General features: G+C 37.3%; 1 protein-coding gene across 1 annotated transcript; it reads right to left on the bottom strand.

The window, feature by feature from the left end:
• Positions 1-3038: 3038 nt before the first annotated feature.
• Positions 3039-16239, bottom strand: Mob4 (MOB kinase activator 4). Its single transcript, XM_089634075.1, is given in 5 exon segments — positions 3039-3205; positions 3207-3315; positions 14306-14515; positions 15752-15915; positions 16054-16239. Coding segments are annotated over 5 exon segments (669 nt in total). The 5' UTR covers positions 16198-16239; the 3' UTR covers positions 3039-3163.
• Between the last annotated feature and the right edge of the window lie 1161 nt (positions 16240-17400).

The following is a 17400-nucleotide window of genomic DNA, read 5'->3' as shown; positions in this document are numbered from 1 at the left end:
ATATTTATTTAAATATCTACACTTATATTTTTTTTCATTGCGATGTGATGACCTAATGAATATATTTTATTGGTGACGCACTGGTCAATCACTTTAATACTTTGATTTCCAAAAATGTAGTCTTTCCACAGATTTTTCAGGAGATTACAGGGATACCCATATTTTTTGTTGTTGCTATGTACCTACAATGTTTTCAAATTGTTCCTAAAATTAAAGAAACCTCCGTAATGAACTTTGTATAAATATGTATTATATTTTTGAAAAATATTATCAAGGCTTATTTAAGCCAGGAAAACCTACGTGAAGTAATGATATTTTATATTACATCCTCAAAATGAAAATTATAACTTTAAACATAATGTACACCTAAGGTATTTAAATTCCAATCTGAAAAGGGCCGCTATACTGCCGTGATAAGTAAAAACATTATCTTCTTGAGACTAGAGGAAAATATATACTGTGTTTTTACATAACACGACAAGTAAGATCACAGTGTCTTCCATCACTCAAGTGTACATACTGTGTCTTTATTTACCGTGGCAGTATATAGCAGACACAGAAAACCTAAATTATGCATGACCAATGAGTGTTAAAATTAATTCAACCCTCTTATGTGATGTGAATTTAATGAAACAAAAAATATTACAACTTATAATTTAATACATTATGATAACAATTACTACTAAGAAAAGAATATGTTAACATCTATGAAATTTTATATAAAAACAATATACAGATACTTATACTTAGTAAAAAAAAAATGCATTCAACTAATCATCGAGAGAATGGTGGGGTTTAAAAAAATATGAAATTTGTTTGACGGACTATAGCGATGTATACCAAATATTGCAAGAAAATGAATTGAGATGTAAGTGATAGTACAATCGTAGGATGTGAGCTTCGATGGAACATTTTTTATATTTATAACTGGACAAATTACAGGTTTTAAATCACAGAAAATACAAACTAAGCGCACTAACATAATCTAGTCACACAAAGAAACACACACTGGAACCCAATTCCAAGGTTAACGCACTATATGTTTTTATTCCCGGTCCCTTGGAAAACCTTATAAGGGAGTTTTACTCTAACATCAAAATAAAAGCATGCATGTTTTCAATAAGCACTACATACATAGTTGCTTTCATAAAAATCATAATATATATTAAATTTTCACTTCACATATTGCTAGTAACAGAAGTTATGAAAACAACTTGGTGAATTATATACTAATGCCTACTTGGTTAAATTTACAGCTTAGAATACGGGCATTTAAATACAAATGGTAGAAAAAAATTATTCCAGAAATAAATCATTAATCCAATAAGACAATTTAAGAAATCAATCTCATTGGTAAATCACACATTGAAAAATGGGACACAAATTTATTTACATGTTTTTGCATTTCAGTACACTAAGTTGAGGTTCATTTTACTTTAGTTTATAGAATATGGACTAGGAACATGAATAATCCTGTAACGTCTGTGGCTCAGGGGTAAACTATTGTATGTCCACATTTTCAGTTTTTGGTATAATATGTATACCGCATCAGAAGGTTCAATAATTCTACGCAGTGGCATACTATGGCCATTATAAGTTCAATACCAATAGAAACATGTCTGAGGGCATAGAAAACATTGTTTCTGCTCTCCTTTAAGATGTGTTAAATGTGACTTGCAATAGTTTACTTCTAAGCCCTAGATATTTACATAAAAATGACGGTAAAATATTGTAAGGATGCAGTTCCGAGGAACATACTCACTTCAGTATGTATAGAAAAAAATCTTAGATGTAATTTATTGTTAATCCTCTGTAATGTGTAATAATAATTATGCAATCTGAACTTTAGGAAAATGTTAGTAATTTCATAGAAAAATGTATGTTTAATTCTAAGCAAAAATTCAACTACTCTCTAGAAGCTTATCTCATAAATGCATGGTTCTTGTTTGATCTCAGATGGTTGAGATTTACAATAATTCCTTTCCAACAAGTTATTTGAGTCGACTTATGATATCCGGAATGTAGGGTTCACCCTGCATATCACATGTCGATACCCTTTTCATATTATTTATTGGTTTGGCCACTCTTACGTACATACAAGTAAAAAATAATAATTTAACCAATGTTTAATGACATTACATATTTGAATGAGATTGTCTCCTACAACAACATTTCATGTTATGTACAAATGTATCATATTAATTAGAGCTTGCTGAGGATAGAACTAATTTTTGTAAAATACCGAATATATAAGCCATCCAAACATTAACATTGGTGGCCGGCTGGAAAAACTTGCGACATCAAACAACTGCGGCAGTACTGCAGCACTGCCATTCGAATTTTGAATTGTACTGCTTGTGATATTGTGACACACATTTGCAAAAATTTTCCCAATGTTCTCTTTGAAAGCTCACATCTTCGTCATTTTCGGAGACATTGAAAAACTAATTTTACTGTCATTATTAACTCCATATAATACATTTTCATCAAGACAAAAAAAAATAAATTGGGAGACAATCTCATTTAGAGTACAGTATTATAAATAATATAATGGTCCTCCGAGATAATTGAAGAAATTCAACCACCCGAATTGAACTTTTCTAACCCAAACATGTCTCAGATACGTACACACATTGATAATGCTGTATTTTTAATATAATATCAAATTATTTGATTGGGCACATTAAGACAAGTAGACAGAGGTTTAAACATTGGTGGACTTAACCCTGGCCTTTTCAACACAATCTATTCCATCGTGAGGCAAGTTTTGACACGGTGTATGTGTTTCGGTGAAAGCGACACCGCGTAAGGGGACGTCTGCGCAGATCGGGTTAAGATAAGCACAGTACAATTTGGATCAGTTAAAACATTGCAACCAACTTGGGCTTTTTTTTTAAATAAGCCATATTAAAAATTACTCAAATGGAAAATATTGTTTTAAGCACACCAAAATACTCAGTAAAAAAACACAAATCCTTTAAAACACTGTATGCATCTTCATTTTCCTAAGAGGGGGATATACAGAACCTGCCAAGTGTCTACTTGCTGGTGGTGGGCACACTGGGGGCCTCGTTTCGTGTCTCCACTTGGGCCGGGGGCTCGCACTCCTTGGAAGGGTGGATGGGCACAATCAAGTTTGTATTGGACATTAGTTTGTACTTTTCTACGAAGCGCGTGAATCTATGGCATAGGAATGCCTCATTTTCAAACTCGTTGAATATCTTATTGTGGTGGTAGTAAGCGTGTGAGAATATCCGGTATACCCTTCGGCAGACGGAGCCCAATTTGACGACAGAGGAGTCCTTGATGCTAACCCTGGAAATAATTGTTGAATTAGTCAAACTTGTTTATGTAATAGACACATTATTGTAACACCAAAATAATGTTTTATTGCTTGTTTATGTAGTGCTCTTAGATTATGTTTTCCATTCTTGAATTCTGATGGGAATTCAGGTTGTGTTTAAAATTTGAACACCAATTATTGCACGTTACGTAAATACTGACAATATTTAATATCATCATATTTGTGTGGAAAAGAATTAATTGGTGGCCCGGATAATGTTTTCTGAGCATTCTGTCTGCTCTGGTTTACATTATAGCATCAACTGTGATGTCAATGGGCGCTTTTCAAATTCCTACGGCTAGGGCTAAAACGTATGTTCTTCATCACAATAATTCTCTTTCTTAGACACTAAATAATTGTGAGACAAACATATGTCTGCTTCCCTCAAAGGAAAAGTGCAATCATTTTCATACATCTCCCTCTCACCTATTAGAGAAATGTAAAGCCGCGTGCCGTTGCCATGGGAATTTTAAAAGCGCCCAATACGTTTGAAGACATTTAATAGACTTGGGTTGAGGAAAAAAATAGTGATGAATCGAGGCCATCGCAAATTTGGGAAAGGAAATCTAACAGGTCTTTTTGCTATCCGTAAATATTGTGTATTTGGTGCAAGATTTTCTTCGATGTTAGGTGCAATGCAAAAACAAATAAATAGTATTGTTTTCTGTTTAACCCAACTCGTCTATTGGGTTTTCCACTCAAAAGCCGGTGTTATACTCGAAGGCTGAAAAAAGTTGAAAATGGTGGAAATCATACTTGTACAGTGTCCATGAGGTGATTTCTCACAAAAATGACACAATATGTACAAGTAATCCAATTATTATTGGAATTACTTTTTAACCTTTACAACTCTGGCATTTTTAACGCGGTCTATTCCATTGTGATGGACTCGCCCTGGGATAAATTTTTTTTATTGTTGATTTATTATGGTGGGAAAGAAATTTTCAGTTGATTTCACGAAGTAGGAGTTTACCAGATGTTGGCCTTAAAGCTGCTTTAGAAACAAGTGTTTAGATTTATTAGGGTAGAGAAAAAAAAAAGGAACATGCACTGTATCGGCAGAGACCTCCGTGATGGTGGTTGATAATAGTAAGCCGAGCTAAAATGCTGGTGGGCCAACACGCCACTGGACTGGGGGTAGTCAAGTTTCATCCTTTGAACGAAGAATTAGACATTCTACTGGAGAAGTAACAATTTATTGGTTTTGAAACGATTTAAAATTAATGTGACAGGTTCTAGGGCCATAATTGATGTGTTCCTTTAGTGCATTTCTGTCTTTTGAAAACAAAAAGCATTCAGAATTCAAAAGAACATAAATTAGAAATCGCATATGGTGATTTGGGGGGTTGGTTTGAGAAGGGGGAGTCTGGATTTGAAAGCGCGGGGAGACGGTCAAGACAGTCAGCGTTGAAGGTCGGAAGAAGCAAGTCGATAGTCGTGGTTAAGGAGCGCGGGCGGGTAGTCAGTTTTGATAGTCAGGTTTTGAAAACGGTGGGAGACGGTCAGGAATAATCAGGATCGGTCAGCGTTTTAAGATAGTCGAGTTAGTAAAAACTAAGAAGCGCGTCAACAAGAATTAATCGTCGGGACGCAAACACGGCTAAAATCTTTTAGTGTAGAAGGTGCGGTTTTCTAACAGCATGAGTTTTCTGCATGTGACTGTGTTTGTTTTTTTATAATTATTTGGATTGTTGACACTAAGATGTATCGGTAAGTCTATTATAATCTAATTATTAACACTTATTTCCTTAATGTAAACCGAATAGTCCAATTGTATTTTAAAGTAAGGGTATTTAACTTGAGCACTATAGGTCCGGACCTGTTAGCAAGGGAGGCCATAAATCACCTAATGCGTTGAAGTGACCGGGTCTTGGCGATTACAAAAGGACTAAGAGCGGTTACCCTGAAGCCGCTTAAGATCATTCAACAATAGACATTGTTTATGAGCTAGACAATTTTGTTTTCTGCAATTTAAGATGATTTAATAATTCTCCAGTAATAATATTTAACGATTAGGTTATACGGAATTCATAAAATATATTTAATTAAATATAACTTATTCAAACATCACTCTTTTCATTCATTTTGAATCGGGATAACGCAGCGGGTTACAGCTAGCCGCCGGGAGAATTCATCTGTCTGGCATTCCTATTCTATGAAGTGAGATTTTCATTTTTCATAAGTTTGACGGGGACGGAGTGTACGAATTTTCCGTAGGCTGTCCTATCTTACCAAAGCGACAAAAGCGAAGGGAACGAAATTTGTAATTTGGCTTGCCTAATAGGGACTCTTGTGTTAGCAAAGTCGATAACCCTGGATACCGATATAACGTCTATTTTAGTATAGCAGCGCCGGCTTTTTCCCCTGCTATTGGTGTGGTTGAGTTATTCCCGTACAAGCACCGGTTTCTGTCGAAGGTGTTGGCGGACCAGCCTTAGATAGTCACCTGGAATGGACCCCTGTTTCGAGTATTTTCAGCTGGTGAGAGGACGCTTTCACTGAGTTCAGATCGAAGGGAACGAAAATTGCTAATGGGCTTTCCTACTTGAGTTAGCTGGTAGACGAAGGAACAAAGCGGATAAGGGCTATGCTATTCTTGTCTGGCGTATGGTGAGGATTTTCTCGCTGACAGAACGAAGGGATCGTGACGAATATGAAGTTGTCTCGGCGATTTCTGACGTCCTTCCTGTCAAATTCAATAAGTACTTACCCCACTATAGGAGGAGAAGTCATCCAGAATTAGGTTGGAAATTGACTCCGACTGAAACCGTTTGAGCTGACGGAGATCGGATGATTTCAGATTCACGACCTGATGATTCCAGTATCCCTGATCCTTAGCGCCGGAAGTCGAGGATATCAATTTCTACCATTCTTTGATATTTGAAGCGAACGGAGGGTAACAAACGATAGAGCGAATGACCATGACTTTGAAGTGGGGTAAAATCTCCCGTCTAGGAAACATTCGTTATGTCGGATGGACGCCCTCATCCAAATTAAATATTGACATGACTATTTTGAGTGTGGACGAAAGACTTGAAGTATGTTCTGTATTGTACATATGATAAATATGTGTCATTACCTCTACTGGAACGAGAAGCTGTATAGACTGGAGCCAGGAGCTATTTGGAGTAGCGTGACTGCAGAGGCGAAGTCGAACAAACTGAAGCTGAATTCATCATTATCCTTACGAGCGTAAACCAGAGGGGTGTTCACGGGACTCCCGAACTCCTGACGTTGCTGATGCAAACCACTTCAGTATATGTTTATGTTTGAGGTTAGTAGAGTGGACTCCTAATTTTCGGCATGCTGGCGAAGCTCAACTCATCATCGATTTGGGGGAGGTTGACGCGACCTAAACCTCGCGCTACCCACGTGGCCCAAATGGTTCCTGACACCAGGCTATCATGCCACCGGACCAGAGAAGCTCCTTGTAACTAACGGTATAAGATGAATCTTCATCATTCATCATCAACATCAACATCAACAGCTACCACCAAGGACCCACATTCCACCTTCATCACCCTCCGGCAGGAGGCAAAACATGTCATTATCTCATCTGTCGCTGAGCGATATTCAATTCATTTCTGGAGGTGTTGGGATTGGACCATCAACTTGGCTGCTCTCGAGCTGGTCACGTTGATGGGTGGGATTTGGACGGAGACCAATCGAAAGCAACACATGTTTTGTCTCTAGCTATTCCCGAAAATACCTACTCATAGAAATAACTCACAAAACTAACAATCCATAGTCAAATCATTAACTTAGAATCTTGTGCATCTTGAATTGAATTGTCTATAGTGAATTTCATGTACTTAATTTGTAATTAATTGTCTCATTGTATTAGCACATTATCAACTGCAGCAACCGGAAACGTTTGGGCGAGCAAACAAGGTAGGAAAAGGTAGTTAAAATCAGGGTAGTCGGTCATTGTCTTATTTTCAAACCATACAGAATGTAACACGCCTCATCTAAAAAGAACCAAAGTTACCACAACCAATTAACAGGATCCTTCAATGAATTAATCCCTGTCGAAACAAAAAATTGACACAACGTGACATATTAATTCGTTAAGATTGAAGGGTTGATAAACCGCGAGAAGAGCCAAATCAAACGAGCAAAATATTAATCCGTTAACAAGAACTGAGGTAAGAAGATCTATCTGGCTTCTTTCCTTTGGTTTTGCCCAGGGAGGACGTTGAGGGAGGGGGAAAACATTACAGTGGTGCCGTGACCAGGAGGTGGGGTTTTAAAATGTTTTACATTCTGTTTGGTTCAAGACAACGAAAAAAATATATATAAAAAGCCAGGGCTAATAGTTCAGTGTTTTAAATACAAAACTGCGAAAAGTAGTGAATTTCTACAATAATAGTTGAGCTATACGTGAATTTATCAGTAGGGTAAAAATCAGTTTATTTAAATTCCAAATAAAAATATACGACCGAAATTTAATGATGTTATCCAACCTCCGATAGGACATAGTGAGTAAAGGTATTACATTGTGGAGGGAGAAAATAGTTCCGTCAGTAGTAGACCTAAACCAGCGCATTGGTTTATTTGCTTCAAATGCTAAACATCCGTAATAAAAATATCCGTGAATTTATCAGTAGGGAATAAATTAGATTATTTAAATTTTAAATAAAATTGTAAAACAAAATTTTGTATTGTCATCCAACCTCCGATAAGACATAGTTATTAAAGGTATTACATTGTGGAGGGAGAAAATAGTTTCTTCAAGTAATAGACACAAACCCAGTTCATTCTAGAGGCTGATGTCCAACCTCCGATAAGGGCTGAAATAACAGATAAAACTTTTTTTATGTTTCCTTATTCATTGAAATTATTTATTACATGCATTTAGGATTTTTTTCGACCGCCATGCTAGGCACATGCCGTGTTACTTTGAAGGGAAACGAAAAGGGAAAGTGCAATTTAAACAAACATTTTAAAGTCAATAATAGACGTACGGTGAGGAAGACCCTAGGGCCAAGACGGTTGTAAAATCTAAACAAAGATGTATTGTACTACTAGACCGGAGCCTCTTCCCGGGGGGGACAAAACCAAATAATAGCTTATTACGTCACTTACTATGAACTTGACCATTTATAAGTGGGTCGACGGAACAGATTTATATTATCTTGAAATGTTAGAAAAAATTCAGTGAACAATAAAAGTGTGCACTGGTAGAGTATTTATGTTTCGTTACCTAACGGGTATTCTTCCATGAGAAGAAGGCCGTGTCCTTGTGCAGTGAATATCTACAATAAATTGATTCAATTTTGATATAACCTAACTTGCTAATTGAATAAAGTGATGATGAGAACATTACGGCGTGAATCAATGATTAAGTTTTGTAAATAAAACAATTAAATTCTTTTCAAATTAAACAAAAAATATGTACTACAATAATAAACGGAGGGATCAACATAATTTAATAATAAAAAAATAATCTAACTCATCTTAAGCACAGTTCGAATGTAAAATCGATCGGGGCCTTCAATTCAAAACGGTTGAATAATAATAGGATTCCTGAAACGTAATAGAAACACGAGTGTTAAGATTTTAATAAAAGTTGCGTATTGAAATAAAGGGTTCGATAAAAAAAAAAATATGTATACATATAAACATATTTATACCTAGGGTTTCCCTGATAATTTTCAGACTCCCCATCGAATCAACATTAATTACCTCGGTAGTGTCATCAACATTACTAAACCTTTCCCTTTCCCGATTTTCGACCAACAATTAAACTTCATAATTGGAGAATTAGATAGTTTCGCTGTAATAATATCACACAAATATTAGCAAGCCGAAATGGGTTCTTTTCCTGCGCTATCATGAGGACGGGGGCTCCAACATAAACTGGGCGGTTTAGCGCGGCGTACTGAAAGCTTCACCCTTTCGCGGTTTTATGCAATGAAAAGGGGAATGACAGACAGGGTGAGAAGACATGAGTGACTCTGGGATGAAAAGAGTGTAATTCGCTGTTGAAGGCGTCTAGCTGAAGGTAACCTGCGAGGTTCCTGCAAGGTTATGTGGAAGAGATGTTCGCGCGATATTCCGTAGGAATAAACCCGTTAAAGTTCTATCAAATACTCCAATGGCGTCGACCTGGAACCTGATGTAAGCCAACGCAATCTTGGCTTAATTACAACAGATTCTAAGAGGTGAAGTGTAGGTCTGACAGCACGTGGAAGGAGGGCTTCATCAGACGAAACTTACATGACACATTTTCGCGTCAGCATCGTGATATGGGATGCAATTACTTTCCCCATTTAGAGACAGTAAAGTAGGTTCACAGAAGTGAATACGCTGGAACAGTATCTGGAAGTGTTGGGAAGTCTCAATTCGTTTTCCTTCAGGCGTGGTGGGTTCTGGTAGGTCACGGTACCTTTAAGAAGTGGGTCGCCAGCTATTAGAGTATAGCCTAAGACACGCTGAGGTCAATGTTTGAGTTCTGATCACCATTCACCGTTATTGTTTGGCTAATGTAAGACAGCGTAGTTTGAAAGAGATTTCATTTGTATAGTTTACCCCTTTTTCCTTCCCCTCCCCCTCCACACTTCTTTTCCCATAATACGACTTAGATGTTCAACAAAACTCTTATCAAAATATTAGTAGCTACTACAATATTAGGTTCCTTGAGTTAGCTTTTCACGAAAACGGCGCTATATAAATTATTCAATAATAATAATTATTATTATCAGGCGTCCTGTAAGGAGCAATAGGAAATTAGACACACGGTTCTACGAGAAATAATTTATCAATTAAATTGGTAAAGAGATTATCCACTCTAATTAGACGGAACTGAATTACCGCAAAACATATAGGTACACTAATAGATTTTTCATATAGAAGGAGTCCTATTCACATGAATTAAAACATCAAAACAAATTACCCAACGCTTAAAAATGCGAATAATTAATGCGAAATAACTCTCAAGATCTCGGTTACTGTATGCTCAGTCATAAAACAATTAACAACGGCGCTAACACAAAAAAGGTAGCGAGGGCCCCATAACGGACCTACCAGAGGTTTAACTGATAGCGTGTGGCCAAGGAAAAAAAAAATAAGAACGTCGAGCGAGACAGGGGCGGATTGGGAAATCTTTCGTAGAAAAAAAATATATATATAAAAAAATAAAATAAAAAGTAAAAGGGATTAGGAGTTTTAACAATTTTAGCGACAAGAACAGGGCAGTGGGGAGCGAGTGAAACCTAGGAAGGTTGGGAAAAAAAATGTATTATTGGCGAGTTCAAACGTGTTCTGCTGCTAAGTTGATGGAACAATAATAGCTGACAATAGCTTATCTCCGTATCTACTCCCACTATTATTTTTCCAGAAGGGAGCTGTGATGGACTCGCCCTGGGATAAATTTTTTTTATTGTTGATTTATTATGGTGGGAAAGAAATTTTCAGTTGATTTCACGAAGTAGGAGTTTACCAGATGTTGGCCTTAAAGCTGCTTTAGAAACAAGTGTTTAGATTTATTAGGGTAGAGAAAAAAAAAAGGAACATGCACTGTATCGGCAGAGACCTCCGTGATGGTGGTTGATAATAGTAAGCCGAGCTAAAATGCTGGTGGGCCAACACGCCACTGGACTGGGGGTAGTCAAGTTTCATCCTTTGAACGAAGAATTAGACATTCTACTGGAGAAGTAACAATTTATTGGTTTTGAAACGATTTAAAATTAATGTGACAGGTTCTAGGGCCATAATTGATGTGTTCCTTTAGTGCATTTCTGTCTTTTGAAAACAAAAAGCATTCAGAATTCAAAAGAACATAAATTAGAAATCGCATATGGTGATTTGGGGGGTTGGTTTGAGAAGGGGGAGTCTGGATTTGAAAGCGCGGGGAGACGGTCAAGACAGTCAGCGTTGAAGGTCGGAAGAAGCAAGTCGATAGTCGTGGTTAAGGAGCGCGGGCGGGTAGTCAGTTTTGATAGTCAGGTTTTGAAAACGGTGGGAGACGGTCAGGAATAATCAGGATCGGTCAGCGTTTTAAGATAGTCGAGTTAGTAAAAACTAAGAAGCGCGTCAACAAGAATTAATCGTCGGGACGCAAACACGGCTAAAATCTTTTAGTGTAGAAGGTGCGGTTTTCTAACAGCATGAGTTTTCTGCATGTGACTGTGTTTGTTTTTTTATAATTATTTGGATTGTTGACACTAAGATGTATCGGTAAGTCTATTATAATCTAATTATTAACACTTATTTCCTTAATGTAAACCGAATAGTCCAATTGTATTTTAAAGTAAGGGTATTTAACTTGAGCACTATAGGTCCGGACCTGTTAGCAAGGGAGGCCATAAATCGCCTAATGCGTTGAAGTGACCGGGTCTTGGCGATTACAAAAGGACTAAGAGCGGTTACCCTGAAGCCGCTTAAGATCATTCAACAATAGACATTGTTTATGAGCTAGACAATTTTGTTTTCTGCAATTTAAGATGATTTAATAATTCTCCAGTAATAATATTTAACGATTAGGTTATACGGAATTCATAAAATATATTTAATTAAATATAACTTATTCAAACATCACTCTTTTCATTCATTTTGAATCGGGATAACGCAGCGGGTTACAGCTAGCCGCCGGGAGAATTCATCTGTCTGGCATTCCTATTCTATGAAGTGAGATTTTCATTTTTCATAAGTTTGACGGGGACGGAGTGTACGAATTTTCCGTAGGCTGTCCTATCTTACCAAAGCGACAAAAGCGAAGGGAACGAAATTTGTAATTTGGCTTGCCTAATAGGGACTCTTGTGTTAGCAAAGTCGATAACCCTGGATACCGATATAACGTCTATTTTAGTATAGCAGCGCCGGCTTTTTCCCCTGCTATTGGTGTGGTTGAGTTATTCCCGTACAAGCACCGGTTTCTGTCGAAGGTGTTGGCGGACCAGCCTTAGATAGTCACCTGGAATGGACCCCTGTTTCGAGTATTTTCAGCTGGTGAGAGGACGCTTTCACTGAGTTCAGATCGAAGGGAACGAAAATTGCTAATGGGCTTTCCTACTTGAGTTAGCTGGTAGACGAAGGAACAAAGCGGATAAGGGCTATGCTATTCTTGTCTGGCGTATGGTGAGGATTTTCTCGCTGACAGAACGAAGGGATCGTGACGAATATGAAGTTGTCTCGGCGATTTCTGACGTCCTTCCTGTCAAATTCAATAAGTACTTACCCCACTATAGGAGGAGAAGTCATCCAGAATTAGGTTGGAAATTGACTCCGACTGAAACCGTTTGAGCTGACGGAGATCGGATGATTTCAGATTCACGACCTGATGATTCCAGTATCCCTGATCCTTAGCGCCGGAAGTCGAGGATATCAATTTCTACCATTCTTTGATATTTGAAGCGAACGGAGGGTAACAAACGATAGAGCGAATGACCATGACTTTGAAGTGGGGTAAAATCTCCCGTCTAGGAAACATTCGTTATGTCGGATGGACGCCCTCATCCAAATTAAATATTGACATGACTATTTTGAGTGTGGACGAAAGACTTGAAGTATGTTCTGTATTGTACATATGATAAATATGTGTCATTACCTCTACTGGAACGAGAAGCTGTATAGACTGGAGCCAGGAGCTATTTGGAGTAGCGTGACTGCAGAGGCGAAGTCGAACAAACTGAAGCTGAATTCATCATTATCCTTACGAGCGTAAACCAGAGGGGTGTTCACGGGACTCCCGAACTCCTGACGTTGCTGATGCAAACCACTTCAGTATATGTTTATGTTTGAGGTTAGTAGAGTGGACTCCTAATTTTCGGCATGCTGGCGAAGCTCAACTCATCATCGATTTGGGGGAGGTTGACGCGACCTAAACCTCGCGCTACCCACGTGGCCCAAATGGTTCCTGACACCAGGCTATCATGCCACCGGACCAGAGAAGCTCCTTGTAACTAACGGTATAAGATGAATCTTCATCATTCATCATCAACATCAACATCAACAGCTACCACCAAGGACCCACATTCCACCTTCATCACCCTCCGGCAGGAGGCAAAACATGTCATTATCTCATCTGTCGCTGAGCGATATTCAATTCATTTCTGGAGGTGTTGGGATTGGACCATCAACTTGGCTGCTCTCGAGCTGGTCACGTTGATGGGTGGGATTTGGACGGAGACCAATCGAAAGCAACACATGTTTTGTCTCTAGCTATTCCCGAAAATACCTACTCATAGAAATAACTCACAAAACTAACAATCCATAGTCAAATCATTAACTTAGAATCTTGTGCATCTTGAATTGAATTGTCTATAGTGAATTTCATGTACTTAATTTGTAATTAATTGTCTCATTGTATTAGCACATTATCAACTGCAGCAACCGGAAACGTTTGGGCGAGCAAACAAGGTAGGAAAAGGTAGTTAAAATCAGGGTAGTCGGTCATTGTCTTATTTTCAAACCATACAGAATGTAACACGCCTCATCTAAAAAGAACCAAAGTTACCACAACCAATTAACAGGATCCTTCAATGAATTAATCCCTGTCGAAACAAAAAATTGACACAACGTGACATATTAATTCGTTAAGATTGAAGGGTTGATAAACCGCGAGAAGAGCCAAATCAAACGAGCAAAATATTAATCCGTTAACAAGAACTGAGGTAAGAAGATCTATCTGGCTTCTTTCCTTTGGTTTTGCCCAGGGAGGACGTTGAGGGAGGGGGAAAACATTACACCATCATGCGGCATGTTTTGTTACAATGTGTTTTAGTAAAACTTCATAAACTACATGTGACATCTGCTTACGTGGATAACTGCCCATGGATCACATATGCAACAGCCGTATAAATATGGTTAAAAATTAAATACATTAAGTAGTTTGAGTGTTTGTTTGTACACAGTGAAGCGTGTTTAATATCTGCCAATTAGGGATTACAGAGGTTATAGAGGGTGAGCGCTGTAACTCCGGGAGTGCCGAGTGGCACAAATGACACAAGCTTCAGGTTGTACCTGCTGGGAAAGTACTTATTGCTGTTGAGGAGACACGCAGCGCCATCCAGCGTGTGGCGCGTGTAGTCGATGGCAGGGCACTCCTTGGGTGTCTTGTGCGCTGCGCACAGGAAGATCCACTGCTCCGTCGCCGTCATCTGTATGCATGTGCTCGGGTGACATTCCTCCTGCAGACGTACTGCCAGACCGTTCAGCTCCATGCAGAATTGTCTGCAATCATCAGTATGATACTTTATTACAACTGTTAATAAGCAGATGCTACGTTAAACAGAATTTGGGGCAGGTTTATTATATTATTTAGAATTATCTGCAATGATACTTTGTTTACTTACTTTATTACTGCTATCAAGCAGATGCTACTTTATTAGGTACTAGTAGTTCTGTGAACAGTAGACCTCGAAACCAAAAAAGTATGTTTCCGAATTTCTTTTATTTAATACATAAATCAAAATTTCCTCTGAAATCATAAGATTGGAAGTAGGTTTTTAAATACCTACCCATTTAATTATAAACTATATAATTTATGTAATATTAGCTATTTAAAATAAGGAATTGTACGATTTGTCCAAAGAAACGTCACCATCTCAATGTCTCAATGAAATCATTTCGACGCATTGTTCCTTTCAGACGTTATTTCCTATTGCGTCCCGCTCGGCAGCCATGGAATCTTATTTTCCAGGTGGATAGTAGTATAATCGCATCCAAGGTTATACAGCGATATATTTGCAGCCATTAAAGGGTACAAAAACACACTTTCCCTATTAAGACTGAGCAGTGGGGCCTGTTGATTGTTTACAAACATCATAGCTCAAAGGATCCCCTTCCTTTGCAAATGACTTACTTTGCACACTTGACACTGTCTGCTAGTCTATAATCCTGCACATGTAGCGAGCGCCTTCAACCGATGAGCAATGTTTTTGCGTTACCACTGTGCCCCTTTAAAATAATGTGGCAGATTTGAACATAAAATTATTTTATGCTATTTTTACACTGGAAAAATTGAGACTTTCCAAGATTTTCAATTTCTGCATATTAAGAAATAAGCGGAGAAAGGAAACTTTACCATATAATCATGTTAATACTCTGTAAATGTTCCAAAACAATAAATTTATAAGTAGGTAAGAATGTTCAAAACAATCAAGCATGACGGAAAGACACGGAAGGTCTTAAATTTTATCAAAATCTTTGCACAAGTAGTATAAAATTTGTTAATACAAATAATAACACGAAATTATTTGAAGTTAACATGCAGTCTTTCGAAGTGACCTTAGGCTCGCAGAGATGCTGATAATGCATATTAACATGACATGTCAAATGAATAATAAACAGAGAGGTGTGGCATTATAATTATTACTAAATACACTTAATAATTATTAGCGTACAGGTTTGAATATTTTATAAACTATTAGATGTGAGGCATCTGGCTTAGAATTTAATCTTACATACCTCAAATGTTCGTATTTCCATACACCTTCGTCTTGTCCCTCTGGCATATTGAGTGTGAAATCATAATTAGAAGGGTTCCGCCGAATCGTTTGTTGAATGTATTGCTGTACTGCTAGAGTACTGTCCATTTCTTCGAATGGCTCATCTGGCCAGCGGCAGAAGTCCTAAAACAGAAAGGACGTGTCTAAATACAAAACTGAAGTCGATGTTTGACAACCTAAGATGCCTACGGAGGCATCCAAATGTCACATATTTTTAACAAAGGAAACTGATGCTCGTGGGATGAAATCGATCGCACTTACGGCTGCTTTGGTTCCTGGTCTATTTCGTCTTAAAATTGGAGTTCCATCAGCCATCTTCATGTTTGCTGGTACAGTTGTTTCAGTCAAAATTTTAGGCGATCGAACACTCGGCCCGGAGTCTTCCGGAGGGGCGACTAGCGACATCTATCAGCGCTTACAGAAAACTTGCCGACTGAATTCGCTGAATATTATTCTATAGATTTGAGACGTAGACGTGTAACTATTTCCAGTGTGGGGAGGGGTTAATATTTGATCTATGGTATCGGAAGTGACCGGTAGACAAGTACCGCATTGAGAAATATTGTATTTATCAATTTTAATTCGAAATTCTGAAGATGTATTTTTTTTAAATCCAAAAACCAATGAACAGGCGTGCCGTGCTAGTCAGTAATATTTTAATTATGAATAATTTGAATTAATATTATACTAGGGCAGTCCCGTGAAAAATCACGGGATATTATAATAATTGCATGTTAGCTAAAAAACTAAGAAAATATATAAACAAAAGAAGTGTACATTTCAAAAATGGAATTAAAATAATGGTCATGGGTCTGAATTCTAATACATCAGTTCCAATTTTGAAAATGAAAAATGAAAAAATTTTCTGTTAAAATATTATATTGCAGGTAGGTTACAAGAGGAATCCGAGTTCATTGAAACAGGGTTATAATAACAGACAGACCCATAACCGATGTAAGTATTTTTTAATTAATGCGGATGATTTTGTCAATAATTTATTGAAAATTATTTTTATGGCGGTATTATTACAGATTAACATTTTCGCAGGCGGTTAGAAAAAAAAACTAAAGAAGCTTAAGGCTAATAAAACAAATAATTATGATGCAGTTACTTTTGCATAAATAATAACCTACTTAAACGAATAAATGATTCCGTCATCTATTTTCTATCTAATCGATCTAATCTAATTCATATGTAGAAGGATGCTTATGGCGGATAGAAATTCATATGAATGTGGCGTTGTATTAATTTTATTGATTTGTATTCAAATAAAGTTTTATTTCGAGAATGATGAAATTTTGCACTATTGAACTTTAAAAACAGATGAAGGTCACTGTCTCTATGTAAACAAAACAACTCGACGAGCTTAAATATATCTCTTATCTTGCATAAAGAGCGACTGATAATATAGGTACTTCTTGTAATATAATAAAAAAACCGCTTGCATAATGTATTTGTTTTTCCAGTTCAGGAAGGATTTTCAACCTTTTTTCCTTAAAGTTTTTAGCGTATTTTTGGAGTGAATTCCAATTTTAAAATTAATTGAAAACAAAATCGTTGGACAGCAAAATCGGACCTAATTTTTTTCTCCGAATATCCTTAGGTATC

The sequence above is a fragment of the Hesperophylax consimilis genome, chromosome 8 (assembly GCF_061612785.1).
Source record: "Hesperophylax consimilis isolate HC1 chromosome 8, BYU_Hcon_1.0, whole genome shotgun sequence".
Lineage (NCBI taxonomy): Eukaryota > Metazoa > Arthropoda > Insecta > Trichoptera > Limnephilidae > Hesperophylax > Hesperophylax consimilis.
The sequence above is the reverse complement of the archived record's forward strand: the minus strand, read 5'-3'. Positions and strand labels throughout refer to the sequence as shown.